Source organism: Coenobita brevimanus, chromosome 62, assembly GCF_032717465.1.
Source record: "Coenobita brevimanus isolate Jiangsu-jjx chromosome 62, ASM3271746v2, whole genome shotgun sequence".
Classification (NCBI taxonomy): domain Eukaryota; kingdom Metazoa; phylum Arthropoda; class Malacostraca; order Decapoda; family Coenobitidae; genus Coenobita; species Coenobita brevimanus.
The window spans coordinates 34,246,018-34,266,399 of NC_137015.1; the positions used below are offsets into that span (position 1 = coordinate 34,246,018).

The 20,382-nt window shown below is 39.7% G+C and overlaps 1 protein-coding gene across 6 annotated transcripts in view; it reads right to left on the bottom strand.

Moving 5' to 3' along the window:
- Flo1 (flotillin-1) overlaps positions 1-20,382 on the bottom strand; it is a 283,677-nt gene that overhangs the window by 156,580 nt on the left and 106,715 nt on the right. For 4 of the 6 annotated variants that reach the window (XM_080275745.1, XM_080275749.1, XM_080275748.1 and 1 more), the window contains 3 exons: positions 20,161-20,304; positions 19,324-19,443; positions 14,393-14,407 (listed from right to left, as the gene is read on the bottom strand). In XM_080275745.1, the coding sequence (XP_080131871.1) occupies positions 14,393-14,407; positions 19,324-19,443; positions 20,161-20,304 (279 nt within the window). The remainder of the gene's footprint in view (positions 1-14,392; positions 14,408-19,323; positions 19,444-20,160; positions 20,305-20,382) is intronic. The other 2 variants (XM_080275747.1, XM_080275746.1) reach the window with 1 other exon arrangement.

Consider the following 20,382-nt stretch of genomic DNA (forward strand, 5'->3'; position numbering starts at 1 on the left):
GAGAGGAAAGGGCAGACACCTGAGAGCAGCACTACACAGAGTGAGTGGTTGGGGAGCATACACACACACACACACACACACACACACACACACACACACACACACACACACACACACACATGTATATATTTATTGCCAGACACCTTAATCCCATAAGGGGTGGCCACAAACAAAACTGCCTTCATGTCGCTCTGTCCCCCGCCATTTCACTGCCCTGCTCCCAGCTCACACCCCACTCTCTCATATGTACAGTAAAAGTCCTATTATTCAGCATCTATGGGACCGGGATAATGCCGAGAAATTGGATTTGCCGAATAATAAAAAAAACCTACCCACTCAGTACCTTAAATATATTGGTGAACACTGTCATCACCACTTATGGTATTACAACTGTGTTTGGAGAGAGTACTGTATACTGTACAATACTGTAATCAATACGGTACCTGAATCTGAAATATATATATAAATTAGTGAACATATACGAGTGTAATGACACAGTAGGCCTAAAAGTCAGATTACACTTCCTGGATGGCCAAGATGATACGGAATATTACCTACCAGCTCAGTACATCATTTGTATTGGTGAACACTGTCATCACTACTTATATTATTACAAATATGTTTGAAGTGAGTGCTGTATACAGTACTTTTTCCAGACGCAAAATAAAATGGTCGGAAAATTACATAAAATAAAATGAAGGAATATGAATTGGTAAGATCTTTCTGATGAAAGTTAAATGTACATTTAGCACTCATTCTTTTGTTAATTTTTTTGTTTACATGTGAAAGGGAGAGTATTGATGCAAACAGTAATGTATTCCATTAACCCCTTAATAACCTCCGGCATTGAACAACCCTTTACAGTACCGATGTCAGTGATGTCGAGTTAGTGAGCTATGAAAAATCTGTGAACAATTATGGGAAGGGAACAAAGGTCACTGGTATGTTTACACGACTCTACGCTACGATTCCAAGCAGTCAGGGGATCGGTTAATCTCAGATGATTTCGCCCATTTGGTAAATGCACCGTAACTTTGTAATTTCTCCCGTGAATCATAGTGAATCATAGCATGGGTTTAGGAACTAAATAACACATTGCTAGGTGCACCAGACGATTATCTTCACATCTTTAAGAAAATGGAAGAAATTTAATCCCTCTCTGAGTACGCAGAGTAAGTGTCTTACATTCTTCTGAAATCAATTTATTTTTCTTACAGATGTGAAGATAATCGTCTGGCTCACCTAGCAATGTGTTACTTAGCTTCCTAAATCCATGCCATGATTCACTATGAGTCACGGAAAAATTGATAAAGTTACGGTGCATTTACCTAATGAGCGAAAACATCTGAGATTAACCGACCCCCTGACTGCTTGGAATCATAACGTAGAGTCGTGTAAACATACCAGTGACCTTCGTTCCCTCCCCATAATTGTTCAGTTTTCTTTATAGCTCACACTAACTTGCATCACTGACATCGGTACTGTAAAGGGTTGTTCAGTGTTGGAGGTTATTAAGGGGTTAATGAGATATATTACTGTTTGCATCAATACTCTCTCTCTCACATTAAACACAAAAACGAATAAAAGAATGAGCGCTAAATGTATGTTAAACTTTCATCAAAAAGACCTTAGCAATTCATATTCCTCCAGTTTATTTTTAAGTATTTTTCTGACTTTAGGTTAGGTTAGGTTTGGTTAAACAGGGCAGTCCCTTCCACCATTATGCTAAGGAATAAAAATACTAGAGATGTCACAGCTGTAAAACTAAAAACAACAGGGAAACTGATTTGACAGGCAACATTTATTTATGGGTAATGCATTGCAGTATCAGTGGTTCATGGGCTACGCTGTTACTGGTAAATGTCATTTTCAGAAAAGCGTCAAGAATGAACGAATTTCAAGAATTAGCGAGAGGGCTTGGAACATAACCCTCACTAATTTGGTAGGGGTGGTTACTGTACTGTATGATACTGTGCAATATTGTAATCAATACAGTACTATACCTGGATCTAAAAAATACAGAAATTGGTGAACATACAGAAGTGTAATGAAACATTAGGCCAACAAGTCACAGATAACACTTCCTGGACTGCTGAGATGATTCCGGACATCTGCCAAACAATCAAAGATTTTCGTAAATGGGACTATTTCTCAAAACTGCCGAAATGTCGGATCTACCGAATAATCAGCTGTCGAATAATGGGACTTTTACTGTATATATATATATATATATATATATATATATATATATATACAGTAAGACCTCACTATAACAGACTAATTGGGGCCCAAACCATTCCGAAAAATGAGAAATTCTAATAAAAGTGACATCCAGACTTCCCCTTGTGAATCCGGACTTTATAGAAGACATTAGTCCAGATTGCATGAACAGTTTTTAAACTGTTTTGACTACCACTGTGGTACTGTACTGTGTTATAACTTCACTACATTAATCAAATGAAATACTATATACTGTATAATAATACTGTACAGTACTGTACACTGATAAACATGTCTTTTATTTACCTTATTCTGGTGAACATAGCTGAAGTGGTCAGGCAGTCTGGACTGCTTCTGGCTTTATCAGACTTTTTCCGATATATGGGAATTAAGTCTGGTAGCTCCTCGATTCCGCTAAAAGCGAATTCTGGTCTAGTGAAGTCCATTATATCGAGGTTTTACTGTATATATATGTGTATATATATATATATATATATATATATATATATTATGATTTATTGGTGGGAGTAAAGATGTGACTATATCTGATGTTTAAGGGTTAGAAGCGAATACTGAGAAAAGTGTCAATATTTACAATACACAAGGCACAGTTGTACAACAGCCATACACCAATCTGCAAATATTTGTGTGTTAATAAGCAGCTCTACTTACTACTGTGCAATATTGTAAGTGCACATCTTCTGGATGACTAATGACATTTTTTTTCCTCTTTGGATTGCTCATGTCCAGTGACTGATGCTGACATGTAAAAACTATCTACATTGCAAAAACAAATATATAACCTCTTCATTATAAAAATTTTGCCCCCTCCCCAAAAGGGAACGAGTACATATATAAAAAGAAAAACAGTAGTGAACATAAGAGAAATCAGCATACTATTGTATACAGTACTGCAAACAGTAATGACTAAGAATGTTGCTGTATTAGCAGAACAATGCACCAGTGTTACAGTACTGCCAAACTATGAACCAAATCCTCACTCTGTATTCACTAACCCAATATGTACTACAAAAACCACTGGTTCAAGAGACTACAGAGCAAAGAGAGATAAGACAACTTCAGTATCTGTGATGTTCTATTAACCACAAAACCAGTGTACATTTTTTTTTTTTCTTTTTTTTTTTTTTTGATAACTTCTGTATCACTCATGTTCCATTACCCCCCACAAAAAACAGTGTACTGTACAATACTTTCCCCACCCCCAAACACAGGGCATAAACTTGAGAGTTTCCCTGAAGCTCACCAGTTCTCCTACACATCATACACCTTTACACGTCATACTGACGATCTAGGGGTGTCTTATGCAGGGCTAGAATGATGGTATTAGCAAGTTTTTTTTTTTTTTTTTTTTTTTTTTTTTTTTTTTCCCCCCCAGTGAGTTTCAAGCATACAGAAATCCTAGTAACGATTGGAAACATTCAGCTATTCAAATCAAAAGATTCATTAGTGTATAAAATATTTCTACAAGTGATATTTTCATAACAACAGTGGAAGTTGTACCATCTCTTTTTACTATAGTCACCAATATACATCCACCAACTATAATACTCAATGTACTCCCCTTAAAACTGCACTCATGTCTAGGGCACAAGATTAACTTATGGAAACCAATGTAAAAACAGCTTCTACTGTTATCATATAACTCACATTTGGCTTGCCCAGCTTCATAACAAGAGAAATGATCATTAAAATTACATATAGGTACACCTTGATATACAATACCCCTAGATGCGATACCCCAGCTTAACGAAGGAGGTAGAGATATCACCATACCCCGCCTAATGATGGTCAAACTGGTTTAACGATGTTTTCGTTTTGTTTTCGTTTTTAAAGGCTCCAACATGCTTGCATGTGTCGGCCTTGGTCACCTAATGGCGGCTTTCCACGCTGCACGATCCATTGCAGCTTCCCTGTTCAGTCCCTTAACCCTAAGGTCACACTTAATGACCTCGTCCCATGTCTTTCTTGGTCTACCCCTCATAACCCCACCCCCAATATTAACACTTCTCACCTTCTTCACCCAATTATCATCCCCCATCCTCTCCACATGTCCAAACCACCTCAATCTACCTCTCCTCATCACAACACCAATACACTCCAGTCCCATCCTACCTCTCAACTCTTCCATCGTAAACCCAGCCCCTCCAGGCCTTGGACGCAAGGACGCACTGCACATCCACCTAATCATTGTCGTTTCTGTACGTCTGAGCCGGCGAATATCTTCCTCCTTCACTGCCCAGGTCTCACTGCCATACAGCATTACACTCCTAACACATGCTGCATACAAAGACCCCTTAGCACGTAGGGAGAGCCCTCTCAATGTCAGGAGAGGCAAGAGCTCCCTGAACTTCTTCCAACCACTTCTCACCCTAGCCATAGAGCTAGCTCCAGCCACACCTCCAGCACACAACATGTCTCCCAAATAACAAAACTCTTCCACACACTCAAGAGATTCACCAGCAAGTTCAATCCTTTCACGTCTGACAATCTCCACCTGCTCACCCCGGCACGCCGTACACATAAAATCAGCATTATCAAGCAGTCTACCTCTGATACCACTACATCTCTTATGCACCCATTTATCACACACACCGCACAAGATGGAATTACTTCCCACACCCTTGTGGCAAACTGCACATGGCCACTCTCCCTCGTCTTTGACAGTACCGCCACCAACCCTAAATATCATTACTTTTGTTTTATCTGCATTTACCCTTAAACCCTTTTGCCCCATACCATCTCTCCACTTCCTAAACCTTTCCTCCGCCTCCCTTTCATTCTCTGCAATCAACACCAAATCATCAGCATACAACAACTCTCAAGGGAGTCCGTTTCTAAAGTCACGTAAAAGGGCTTCAAGTACCATGATAAACAACATGGGACTCAAGACTGACCCCTGATGCACACCAACATTCACAGAAAACTCATCACTCAAATCTCCATTCACTCTCACCTGGGTGTGAGCACCCACATACATGGCCATAACCACCCTAACCAGCCACTCCTCCAAGCCAAGCTTTCTCATTGCCCACTTCACCACCTCTCTAGGGACTCTGTCAAAGGCCTTTTCCAAATCAACAAAAACAAAATAAAGATCCCTTCTCCTACCAATATATTTTTCCTGAAGCTGTCAAACAATGAATATGGCATCAGTGGTCCCCCTACCTGGCATAAACCCAAACTGCATCTCATCAATATTCACTCTTTCTCTAATCATACCTTCTAAAACTCTCTCCATTACCTTTATTATCTGATCTAAGAGCTTTATACCTCTATAATTTCCTCTTTCCAGGGCATCACCCTTTCCTTTATACACATTTACAATTACACTCTTCAGCCAATCATCTGGGACAACACACTCATAAATAATCCTATTTATCAGGTCAGTGACTAAACTCACCCCTATATCGCCTGAGGCCTTCAACATTTCGGCAGTCAACCCAGACACACCTGCTGCCTTCCCCACCCTCATCCTGCCTATTGCCTCACTCACAGTAGCAGTATCAATCAAAGGCCAAGGGCCAGACACTGGATCTGCTGGCTCCAAACCTTCCCTGTCCCAGTCAAACTCCTCATTCAACAACCGATTATAATGCTCTCTCCATGCATCTTTAATATCCTCGCTGTTCACCACTACCCTTCCTTCATCATTCTTCACACACTGCTCACCTATGATATCCCAATTATCCCTCTTCACCTGACCTGCCACCCTAAATATATTTTTCCTTTCCCCATGATTTAGGTTATCAAGTAATTGTCTCTGTGACTCAGACTTTGCCCTGTATACCTCTCTTCTAGCCCTACGCTTGGCAGCCAAATATTCCTCTTTGCTACCACCCTTCTTCCATTCCCGGAAAAGCCTTCTTTTCTCCTTAATTGCAGCTTCTACACCCTCATCCCACCACCAAGTTACTTTATGTCTTGGTGGTCCTCTTGTCCAGCCGCATGTTACGTCAGTAACTCTCAAGATATTGTTCTTGAGGGCTCTGTACTGTTCATTAACGCCTCTGTCTACAGCTCCCTGTTCAGCCACCACTCTCCTCAACTCGCTATAGAAGGCATCCCTTACTACTTGGTTTTTCAGATGGGTTTAGATTTTTTAAAAACCGATTTTGATGATAATTTAGACAAAAATTGTGTGTTTAGGTTGATTTATAAACTGTTTTTAGACATAGATTAATATGTTTTAGCCACAGGTGAGGTGAACATTGTCATTTTGGAGTACAGTTTACTAAGCTTGATTTTTTTCCAGACTTATATTTGAAGATTTTCAGATTTTCATTGTTGATTTTAGTGAGATTTGTCAGACTTAGATTAGCTTCTTTTACAGCTGTTAGGTCATTTATATTGGCTTTAAAGTTGTTTTTGGACTCATATGGGTGGGTTTAGGACTTGCTTGGGGGGGTAAACCCAAGGCTCAAAAATGCATCCCTATACATGTTAAATCTACCCAAAGATACGATACCCCGCCTAACAATGGGTTTTTACTTAACCAACTGCATCGTTAAACCAGGGTATACGTGTGTGTGTGTGTGTGTGTGTGTGTGTGTGTGTGTGTGTGTGTGTGTGTGTGTGTACTGTATATATATATATATATATATATATATATACACACAGTAAAACCTCAAAGATCTGGACTTCAAAGATCCGGACCATTTCTTGGCAAATTTTCAATTTAAAGCATAGGCTAAAAGATACACAATTTATTAATTAAAATTTATGAAAAAAATATTTGCCTCGGAAACCCCTCCCCCTTCCCCCTGAAACCCATCACCACTCACCTTAAAGGTTGGTGAAATCTTAGTTGTGTCAAAATGTAGTTAAGTTGAATTTTGTGGGGACTTTTTTGAAGGCTTGTCTGACATTATTAATTTTTCCCATAAGGTCTGTTGTGTGTGCAGTATGGATTTAGTCCAGTATGGTAGTACTGTCTGACAAAAATACCACACTGGATGTGAGGATACTGTACTTGGTCAATCTAGTTTGTGCAGCACCCTTAAAATGTAATTGTTCTTGAATTTCTCAGTGACCATTCTGTACATCAGTTCTTACTTCTGTGTTACTTTTCTAAAATTACCAGTACATAAGCAACGTTGGGTCTGGTTAGTACTTGGATGGGTGACCGCCTGGGAACACCAGATGCTGTTACCATCCCTATGTGTCAAGTGGGGTTGGTGGAGGATTAGTGCCCCTCCCTGTAAAACAATTAACTCTAAGCCCTTGGCCACCCCGTGTGGGATACATGGCGTCTGGCAATGAATGAATGAATGAAAAATTATACGATCCTATTAATTTTATACTGTATTGGCAAGGTGAATATAAAAAATAACTATTTGTTTTTATTTTTGCATTAAGTTATACCTAAACCATCATAAGTTTTCTTTCACATGAACAAGTTTATATAATTTGTGGAAGATCCGGATTTTTCGAGATCCGGACAGGGTTATAGCCCCAATTAGTCCGGATCTTTGAGGGTTTACTGTATATATATATATATATATATATATATATATATAAAATGTCTGTGAATCATCGTCATCATGATTACCATGATGAGGATCATCATCATTATCCTTACTGACCCTTCCATTTGACACGAAATTTCAAACATGATTCAGTCAACTAAAAATACCTTCAATGTAAGCCACCAAATAACAAACACCAAAATGTTTTTCTTTTCATTCATTTTTTTTTCTCCCCAATGATTTATCTCTAACTTTCTGCATGCTTCAACAGCAAATCATCATACTGTAGTAACATTACGTTCTTCCATACCATGACACCTTTTAAAATTATGTTTTGCTGCTACCAGATAATTTAGCTTGTTAAGCATCCTAGTAGTGAAGGTGAAGGCTATTCTGTAGCACCTTTGGTTTGAAAAATCTCTCCTAAACTGAAGAAAAGCATCTAAAGTCAGAAAAGAAAGTAAATATAATGGCATGCCATCAAACTGAAAGGGTTAGATAAGACCTTCATTAACCACTTACATGACATGCCTTTCCAGAGAAATAAAACTGCCTCACAGCAGAAAGAACAGACTAAACAGAACAACATTCACATGCAAGTGGTTAAAAGAAATCCAATGTTGGTCTCACTAGTATTTCATTCATTTTTTCTCAGCTACAATTTCCTACATCTTCAGTAAAAAATCTGCTTAGCTCCTTCAGTATACTGTAATGACATACTTATTTTATTCTTGCTACCTTCAAATGATCTCACTGAACACAGGAGGGATTTTTTAGCTGGAGTACTTAGAAATAGCCTTCTTGAACTTCTTCACCATTAAAGGTCATTCCAAAAATGAATGAAATCTGGTGGTAGCCTAAGTAAAATAGAAACTACATCATTGGACTGATGGGGTTAAGTATCAAGTCTATAACAAATCTGAGAAACCAGTGGCTGTAAAGCTGACTAAATCCAGCTGCAACAGGCCTCGCTGTTAACTGACAATCTGGAAATCCTTTCACTTTGCCAAACATAAAAAAAATCCATCCATCCATCATCCAATCCTACATTGCCTCATGAGGAGCATAGGAGCCCCGGGCTAGGGAATTGGTCTCGACATTTAAGATGAGAGTGACCAGCCTAACTCATCCCTGAGTGGCATTATGTGAGCAATAAACCCAACCACCCCTTGGATATAAACCTTCACCGGCTCATACCGACTGGAGCGCAATAATTACCCACTAAACCACCAGGCGCCAAAATCTGGTTATATGGTTACCACCCAGCGTAGTAAATGCTTTCCTGGTGTACAGGAAACCATTTGGTTTGTCACACAGTGTAGAGTCACCCACAGGCTGAAGGAAGAGAAAAGAATGAATGAAAGAAAGACAGAAGAGGGAGTGTAAAGTCACCCGTAGGCAGAAGGACAAGGAAAGAATGAAGGAAAGAATGACAGAAGAGAATGGAAGGAAAGAAGGATGGAGAGGAAAGGGCAGACACCTGAGAGCAGAATTACATTGAGTGAGTGGATGGTGAGTGCCGCCACCTACCAAAAAAAAAAAAAAAAGTCTTTACAACTACAGCCCACTGTAGGTAAAATCCATATGATGATACATACATTAAAAAACTGATGATGCTATAAATCTAATACCTATATGGATGGAGGGAAGAAATTTAAGGTATGGACAAATCCATAAACAACTTCATCTTCCACTGAGATACATTCCTGAAGCAGGTCAATTTGGGTTCAACTGTCCCGAGTTAAATGCTCAAGTGCAGAAGCATCCGTGATCCATTTTTCCCCTGATGTCTCAGAATTCATGTTCACCCCTTCAATAAACTGATGAATTTCAAAACTCATTCTTGTTGTTTTCAGATGATTTTATTCAGCATAGAACGTTAAATCAGATTGGTAGGTGGATATGGATTCTGTTCCTAACCAGGTCACTACAGTCTAAAAATTCTCTCTCCAAAGCTACACAAAATCTTTTGGAAGTATAAACTTAAAAACTTCTCACTGCAGCAAAAGCATTAAGAGAGGAAGGATTTAAAATCGTTCAGCCATTCTATCTCTACAACTATGAAGCCTCTTGAGCCACCTAGAATGCAATGTTAAATCCATGCATGCCTTTCAAACTTCTGAATTAGGGTCATTCCATCGTGAGCAGAGTTACACACGGAAAGTATGTAATATAAACAAATGGTTTTCGCAAGCTATATAACAAATCAGGGATGAGTGAGGATGGTCACTCTCATCTTAAAAGTCAGGACCAACCTGCCTAGCCCTGGGCTGCTACGCTCCTCATGGGGCAACATAGGATTAGATGATAGTGATGATGATATACCCAACACTTCACCCTACATCATACCACAGTCAGATTGTTTATGTGTTTTAAATTGGATGTTATATAGATTTTCAAAAGTTGCAAGAAGAATGTTACTGCAATGATACCCCCCCTTGTAGAGAGCATAAGTAATTTTAATAAGTCTGTGATTTGGTTCAATCAAAAAGTGCTTTATATCAATATGTCAACAGACAAGGATCATAACCATATCCAGCAAACCTGATAACTGCTAATAACTGTTGTCCTGTTAAGGAAAATGTGACTGTGAGACACGTTACCGAAAAAGTGAGAAACGTTACTTGTGCGATTTTTTTTTTTTTAAATATGAATATATAATCAATTCTTACTGCAGGTACAGCCATTTTATGCATCACAAATATAAACAAAATGTGTACGGATGTGAAATTTACATAATAAACTAACCACAAAGCAGCTGGTGGGGGCGCTCCCCATCCATTCACTCGATGTACTGCTGCTCTCAGGTGCCTGCTTGTTCCTCTCTTCCTTCCTTCTTTCCATCCTTCCTCTTCTGTCTTTCTTTCCTTCATTCTTTCCTCATCCTTCTGTCTGTGGGTGACTCTACACTGAACGGCAAGCCAAATTGTTTCCTGTACACCAGGAAACCATTTACTATGCTGGGTGGCAACCATATAACCAAATTATGATGCCTGGTGATTTAATGGGCAATTAAGGCGCTCCAATCAGACAGAGCAGGTGCAGGTTTATATCCAAGTGGTGGTGGGGGTTTACTGCTCAAGTAATGCCACTCAGGGATGAGTGAGACTGGTCACTCTCATCTTAAATGTCAGGACGAACTTGCCTAGCCCTGGGTTCCTACACTCCTCATGGGGCAACACAGAATTAGATAATGATGATGATTTATTATTTTGATTGTCTTTCATTAAACTCTACTTCTATAACAAGTCAGGAGGCATCTTATCTATTTGAGGGGAGACAAATGTAATAAGCAAAGCATATGAGCCAATGTTTGCGGATGAGTTTTCATGATTCTGGTGCTGCTTGAATGGGCTGATCGGTGTTGACAGTTTTGTGTCGCCAAATTTGCAAACTAAGGAAGAGAACGCTGAGAAGACTGTTTTATGTGTACACATCCACGAATTCCTTAACCCAGCATAACACGACAGTAAACAGAAGCTCACTTACCTTTTTCCCAATGAAATTTGGACAGACAGAGATTCCTGATGGAATACTATAGACCTATACCTTATATCCAGACAGGCAAGAAATAGCCACCATCATCCAACACAAATAAAAAGGGTTGCTTCAACCTATGTCTAGCTACTCATCAAACATCAGCATAAGCTTCACACCATAGGAAAAGAAAAAAACTCGAATAATTGGTAGAGATTTGGGAAAGCAGGCCACAGGCTACTGTTAATGCCTTCTAAAGGGCATGTCAGTGTAAATTGGTAGAAGAAATATTTTATATATTATGATAAATGCTTGTGAGAATGATTTCATCCCTGACTCTTCACTGCATATCCTTACTGCCTAGCAATAGCAAATATTCTAGAGTATTAATTAACAGAACTGTGTAGCAGCAGCAGTAGTAGTTATAGTAATAGTAGTAGCCGCAGCAGTAGAAGTGTTAGTAGTATAGTAACCTTGGGCTGAGCAGACTCATCAACCCCATCAACCAAGGAAATTAATCTCTTCATCTAGTGAACTGATGTTCCTTTGCAGTGGACAGCACCTCACTACAGCAAGACGTAGGAAAAAGTGTTGAGGTTTGGTTCCTGGATGGACACCACATTTGCATCTCTCTGCCTACTTAGCAGGGACACCATAGTTGGCTTCACATCACCCCAGCTTTATTGTGTAAAATGTGTAATGCAAAAATATGTCAAACAAGGAATAACTGTAGCTAAGTAGTCTCTTGATCTACAGCATCTCAACATCCATCTTCCCAACATGCACCGTTGCTATGCCAGAACAGGTAATGCTACCATACCAGCAGCGCACAAACTAAGCTAACACTTACAAACAAACAGAGGAGTCTCATGTTGAATTTAACAACAATATATATCTGTCTACAAATGCTTAACTCTTCATCATCATCATGTTCATTTGTAGCTTATTTTTGCTGCTATCAGATCATTTCATTCACTTCAGGAAGGATCACTCATAGTGAGGGCTATAGTTTACCCCTCCAGTTTGAAAAGTCTCCCCTAAGCTGAATATAAATGCCTAGCAGTGGCAAGAACAAATCAAAGATGTCATCAGTGTCAAGGGGGAAACTACAGCACACTTCTTTCTGCCAGTACCAAGTATGTGCAGACTCTGTATGACCTATGTGTTCCATTTACAATACAAACTGATGACTGTCCAAAGTATACCAACACTAAGTGATGACTGTATGTCTATTATTCAAACACTATTATTGTATTTACATATTATCTACTCCAGCACAAAGGCTGCAGGAAACAAAGCATATTCAAAGGAAAAGTTAGTTCTGCAATAAAAGAATATTACAAGCTGTGTTTACAAGCCTGCATATAATCATAGTATGCTGCTCTGTAGAAGAATACCAACATTCAGAAAAATTTGTTGGGGAGACAGATCAATTATGGCCCTACTGAGGAAGTGTCTTTAATAAATTAAAAAGGGCAAAATTAATAATAGGTGCTATAAAATTGGAAGAGCAGCCTAGAAATGGCACTTGTAGAAACTTATAATTTAAAAAGTGATAAAAATAGGTAATCTAGGGAAAAATAATTTTCCTTTTATGTGTGTCTAAGGGGTGTTAACCCCTTGAATGTGATGGCGTATTTTTCACTTTAATCACTCCATCACCAGATGATTTTATTCAATCAAGGAAGAATCTTTGGCAGTGAAAGAGTCGATGAAGGCTATACTGAACCCCTCCAAATTTTAAAAATTCATTCCTGGCTGAATTCATTCATCTGGAGACAACAGAAATAAAATAAAAATAGCACCATCAATGAGAACAGATTAAAATGGTCTTTGTTCTATTTTAACAAGGGAAGTAAGTAATTTGTTCATCATAACATGGGTAGTATGTAATAACACTGACCACAACAATAAGAAGTCTCCAGGGACAGGAGGAGGGTATGGGTGGAAGATGGGAGAGGAGAAGGAAGGGGACTGAGGGGGAGGCAGTGGGGAGGGGTCAAGTTATCCCCTTTAATGTCGGTGACATTTTTATTTTATTTTTACGGCTACCAGATGATTTTATTCAGCACAGGATAATCTTTTAAAACTGGGGGGTTTGATATAGCCTTCAGTAACCCCTTCACTGTCAGAGAGAGGTCTTTGCAATGTGTAATAAAACTGTCCAGTGGTTATTTGAATTAAAGGGAAAATATGTCACCAAACTGATGGGGGATATTGAAACAAAATTAAGTGGTGGGAAAAAATGCCAACACCATTACTGAAAAAGCAATGTTTTGGTAAACCACACGGGGCCTCAGTTTACAAAGTAGCGGGAAGCATGTGCATAAATAAAGGCATTTGGGGTGGACAGGGGAATCTCATTAACTATTCCATGCATGACTATCTTTATAAAGGGGGAGGCAACAATGACTGGGATAGTCTTTCATGGGCTATTCACAAACTGGCTTAACTATCAAATGGCAATTGGGATGGTTACCTAATACAAAGACCTCATTGTACAGTTTTGGCTTCTGTACAGCAAAAGAGAAATATCACCCTACAAAAAGCTCTGCTAATAAGCCTGGCAAAAGAAATGCAACATATATTAAACAGTTCTTAGATCATTCACTATACAGCTCATGACCATGAATAATAATAAATCGGCCAAAAACTCATGAATAATCCAAACTGAAGAGAACATAAGATGAAAATGTCACAATGATAGTATAGCTGGAGACAAAAGTTTGCCTAATACTATATTTCACCTCTTCTAATTCTCACTTTCTTTTGCAGGGTAATATTCCTAAACTGTAAAGGTCATTGTATGTTTCTCTACCAATAAATGAATCTCCTTCATGTTATGCCAGGGAGGAAAGTGACAGACATGCCCTAAGTTTGAAGTAGATGCAGTGGAACAGTAGGCAAACTTTTGATCCTGATATTAATTCGACGAGTATGAGATACGGAACAACAAGTAACTTACTTGTGTTCTGGAAAGATGAGAGATATCAAACCAAACAAAATGAATACCAGCATCATAGAGCTACCCAACAATGAGTAAATTTCAAAAAACAAATTGCTTACATGAGGCAAGTGTATATACTCTAAAGTGCACATTCTATTTATGTTCAAGTGCACAGATGCCCAGACAGATGCACGAAGCGGGACCAATGATGCACGTGCAACCGACAGTGTTCAACGAAAAAGTTCTGGATCCCTTGACTAACCTTGGCATAGTAGGTCTGAGTGAACAGTGACAGTGGCGGGAGGAGTATTTAAAAAAAAAAAAAAAAAATGAGATTGTTAGATAGTTTGTTTGTTGGTGACATCTTGGGTGGTGCAGTGTATGATATGAGCAGTTCATTTGAAACATTTTGTAAATCAAGGAAATCAAAGTAAGTTAATTTAGCTAACATTGCAAGATATTTTTATATTATAGGAGTTTCATCATCAATACTGCAGATTAAGCTACGGTGAAATTCAGATGTAAATCACCACCATCCTGACCTCTTTTCCCACCCAACAATGGGGTGAGGCAGGGTCCAGAAAACAATAATACAGTAAAGCTGCCATATTGTTAGTGCACGTATATATACTGTACTGTAATACCGTGCCTCAGACAGCAATGTATACACAAAACACAGCTACAGTACCCTTCAGCACACAGTGATGATAGCACAATTTTTAGGAAACTTTTAGTAATTATGGGAAATAATAAATGCCTTATCTATGCACACAGCTTCCCATTCACTGATATCAGTTATGACAATCGTGCAGAAGACAAGTGTGTGGGATAGGAGTGGAAAGTGAACGTACCCTCACCTAAACATACGAGACAATGAAAGTTAAGTAGCTACTTACAACTAACTCAAGCTGATGACTAAAATTACTTAAACAATACATATCTAAAACCATAATTAAACTCTGGATTATCCCGTACACTATGGCCAATGATGAATGCTGAAGCTATAGTGGTATAGTAATCCTTTCATTGCTTCATGTCCCCAAAAGCATCTTACTCGGGCTTAATAAATAATTTAAGTCACCTGAGGGACACCTAGAGCAGGTAAAGGGTTCTTATAACCTTAATACATTATACTGGTGGTACAGAACAATACTATGCAATTTCTCAACCAATAAATAGCCAATGTTTCTGCATATGATTTACTATGGATTGCTGAATTCTGCAGGTGCAAGTCTGTTCAGTACATGACTTCTGCTGTAACCTTCAAAACTGCAGATGCAAAGTCTCACAAACTGTCATAAAAGGTGATTAGGCTCAAGGAGGACATAGACGTACAGTATTGAACACAGAGAAGCAATGTTGAAGTTTGCACTTAAAATGTAGCAGCATGGAACCATTATACATTGAACCACACCAATCTCAGTAAGATTTATCTGATGTGAACTGGCTTATGAACATTCATGTGAATGGCTGGGATATAGTCAACCAAACACTCCACTGCACATCTTTTAACCTCCTACATCTTGACCATATATACATCTTAATCTATCTATCTATCTATTGCCAGACGCCTCAATCCCGTTTGGGGTGGCCACAAACAAATCGCCTCGAAGTCGCCCTGTCCCCCGCCATTCCACTGCCCTGCTCCCAACTCACACCCCCCTCTCTCATATACCTCTCCACCCCATCCCTCCATCTCATCCTCGGCCTCCCCCTTCCTCTTCCCCCCTCCACCTCACTCACATACACTCTCTTCGTCAGTCTTTCACCCTCCATCCTCTCCACATGGTCAAACCACCTCAGTGTGTTCCTCATAACGCTTCCTATGACATCCACATCCACACCACAACGCTCCTTTATAACCTCATTCGTCAGCCTGTCTCTCCACGTGACTCCACAGGCTCCTCTTAAATAACTCATTTCCACTGCTCTCACTCTTGACTTGTGTCCTTCCAACAATGTCCAAGCTTCACTTCCGTACGTTAGAGTTGGTATCACAATACTGTCATGTAGTAACTTTTTCACTTCCATGCTCACTTCCCTGTTTCTTATCACTGCTTTCAAAGAACCAGCAACCTTTCTTCCCTGCTGTACCCATTCAAGCACTTCACCCTCCAAACCTCCATCCTTACTCATCACACTACCCAAGTACTTAAATGTACTCACATTTTCCAATTCCTCACCATCCAACCTCGCTGTACATTCACTGACTTCACCCCTCTCAAAGACCATCACTTTACTCTTCCCTACATTCACCTTTAGATTCCGTTTCTTACACACACTCCCAAACTCATCCACCAAGCCTTGCAGCTCCCCTTCGTCTTCACTCAACAACACAGTATCATCCGCAAACAACAGTACAGGGAGTTTCCAAACACTATCCTCTCTCACCAGGGCCACTCCAACATCCACTACCCTACCTTGTACCTCTTTTATTACCCCATCCATGTACAGATTGAACAACCATGGAGACATGACACATCCCTGTTTCAACCCAACTTTCAAAGAGAAAAATTCACTTAGTTCACCATCCACAAGCACTGCATACATCTTAATGATTGGGATATAATCAACTGAACACTCCACTATACATCCTTTAACCTTCTACATCTAGACCACAAATACATCTGAATACCTGGGATATAATCAACCTAACAGTCCACTATACATTCTTTCACCTCCTACATCTAAACCAAAATACACATGAATAGCTGGGATATAATCAACCTTCATTTCCAACACACATACCTTCATCTCTTATATCTTGAACGAAAAATACATGTGAGGGCTGTGATATAATCAGCCTAACATTCCACTAAACATTATTTAACCTCCTACATCTAGACTGTAAATAATTTCATGATGAATAATGTCATTATACACACACAAAATGAAAGGCATCAACACAAAAACAATAAAGTTGAGAATATTGACATGTACAGTCGTCAGCACAAATTCGCTGCAAGCCTGCTGGTGTGATGTGGGTCGTTTGGTCTGGCAACAGTTTATGAGGACTAGTTGCCACATAGGCTTTTTTATGCTTTACAGACGTGTTTGTAAGAATCAGTACTATAAATTGCCCAGAATGCAATATTCTTCATATCTGATTAGCATGAAAATGTGCAAAAGACGACAGATGAATGATGTGAATAATGAAACTCCCTCTCTCTCCCTCGTACCCCTTCCGATGTTCCTCTCCAACCTCCCCCTGCTTTCCTTCATTTCCATTCCCCTCTCTCCCTGGCCTGTCTACCTTATATTATCAACGGCGTTAACCTACGTAATAAACCGCAAAGTTCTCTATTTCATGTTTATTCCCATAACCTTTTTCTTCGTCTACATTCGAGATTTTCATGCCATGCCAGTCTTTTTCTCCCACTCTTTACTCCAAACATGATGCAGGAATTCGAAGCCTTACTGGTTCTGATCCTGCTTCATGAATGAGTGAACAAAATGAGGAGAGTGGGAACATTTTCCTTGGGAAGAGAGAGGGCAAGAAATAGGAGGAATGGTCATTAATGTTTATTTAATATCTCCCACTGAAATAATAGCCACCGACTGCCAGGGAATACATCACGAGAACCATACCTCAACGTTTCCGTATCAAGGCTGATGGTAGTGACAAGGGGTAGAGAAAAAGACTACTGCAAAAAATGGAGTGGGAAGGAGACGGGGAGGGTGAGAATGGGACTTGAACAGGAAGGAATATTGATAACAGACAGTGGATATAATTGGTAGTACTGCGAGCAATTGAGAATAGGGCAGACTGGGTTTAGTAAACAGTCAATCTAGTTAGTACCGTGGATAAATGAATGAAGGTAGAGAGAGTGGGAGAGGAGAAAGTGAAGAGGTATGAAAGTGAGTGGGGGGTAGAAGGGAGAGGGAGGGGTGGGGGAGACATCAGGAGGTGTAAGGGGGAGAGAGGGGAAGGAAGCTTAGACACGGTTATAAAGAGGAATACAGAGTATTACGCTCATACATCATTCCATAACATCCCTTTCAGCTCTTACACTTTTTTATACTAATCAGATACGGAATACAGAATACTGTACTCTAGGCAGTCTTTAGTACCACTTCTTAGAAACACGTCTTTAAAGCGTATAAAAGTTTATTTGGCAACCAGCCCCCTTACACTGTTGCCAGACAAAAGGACTCACATCAAACGAGTAGACTTGCAGCGAATTTATGCTGACGACTGTACAATGAACCCTCTTTCTAACAGAACAGTAAGAGGGAAATCATGCAGTTAAAAGCTGAATGTTTTATAGCCATTCCATTACAGTAAATGTTACAAAAAAAAACCTTTACTGTACTAAAATGATAAATACGGTATGTCACGCTGCACAACATATACAACACACCCACTTTCCAAAAACTGAGAAGATTTGGAGGCATTATATACTAAACCAAAAAACATTCAAGATTTACAGTACTTAACAAACTCAAACATCATCCTTTTCTTTTGTATGACACAACCTAAAAATAATATCCATCTCACATCATATTCTGAGTTCAACCCTGTTGGATACTTTTATGTGAAGCAACAAAACGTGGTTAATGTTTTTGGCGTCTCTGATAGTACCAGGATTCCGGAGGCTTGAATGATGAGCGAATGGAAGCGTGACCCATTGAATTAGGCACATTTGGACTGTCTGGACACTGCTACTCCTCACCCTGCCCCAGGGTGGGTAAGGAGGTCCGGATGATAATGATAATGATTTTATATTATATATATATATATATATATATATTTCTTAAACACACACTCTTTGAAATGCATCCACAGTTCTCTAACCAAACATACTGTACTGTGTAATTAAGTAATCAAATCTGTTAAAATCCAACACAATCTTTGTCAATGAAACCAGTGGTATTACTTCTCTCTTTGTACATGTCTCACAGTTTTCCATCACTCTCATACCACCTAATATATCATCATCAAAACAATACAGTACTATGCTTCTTAAGGATTCCTTCAACTGAAAGTGGCCATTGTAGAGATGCAGAATATTATCTCCTCTAACACTAAACTTCTGGCTTTCTATACACTGGGGACATGCTATCAATCCTGCACAGCTGATAAAAAAAAATATGGTACATATATCACCCCCTCACATTCTAGCTTCTTCATGTAGACTCCCTCTTCCCAATCAGACAGATGGACAGATGAAACAAAGTAGAAATGCAACTGACCTCATCATCATGAATGTCCTTGAGTGTGTAGGACAACACAGTGATGCCCATGTTGATGAGGTCGCTTGATGCCACCTCAAACACATTCTGGTTGAACTTCTTGCGGTCCTTGTATATCTCCTGTCAGGGTGAGAATGGGCAGGGGTTCAAATAAAAGTCTCAGAAAGGGGGGGAGGGGAGGGGAGCAGTGAAGGAACATCTCAGAAGTGAGGAGGAAGTGGGGGGGGGCTGAAGAAACATCTCAGAAGTGGGGGGGGGGGGTTGAAGAACAGTTTTGAAAGTGGGAGGGGGGTCATATCCAGTAAAGGTGTCAAAAGGGGAGGTTGTCTGTTGTCATGCAGGTGCCAAATGTGTCAGAAGGGGAGGGTACTACATATGCTAGAAGGAGAAAGATATCATGTCAGAAGGATGAGTGACATACAGTAAATGTGTCAGAAGGGGAGGGTACTACATATGCTAGAAGGAGAAAGATATCATGTCAGAAGGATGAGTGACATACAGTAAATGTGTCAGAAGGGGAGGGTACTACATATGCTAGAAGGAGAAAGATATCATGTCAGAAGGATGAGTGACATACAGTAAATGTGTCAGAAGGGGGAAGATACACATATGTCAGGAAAAAGGATTTCTTGACAACCTACTGGTTGCTATTTACTGTACATTTCACAACAGCCCAATCCACAGCCCACTACAGCTTTATAATTTCCACTGACTGTAGCTGAATTGCCACTCTGTTACCTTTACTGTCTACCTGTTACCAGGCATATGCATTACTTTAAATCCTAATCACACCAATCTAAACAAACCTAACCAGCCTTCACCAGTCTTAGCACAAACCTCAACAGACATTGAACCCATGATGGCACGCTGGTGTCCTTCCAGGGTCTCAAGGGCCACCTGCTGCACTTCGGCCTCTGTCTTGCCCAAGAACTGCTCGCACGCTGCCAGCAGCATCTCCTCATACTGACCCTGCACCTTCACCTGGGATGCAAGACAAACAAACACATACAGTCTCCGTTCTTGTTACTTAACCCTTCAACACTAATGACATTGTTCTTC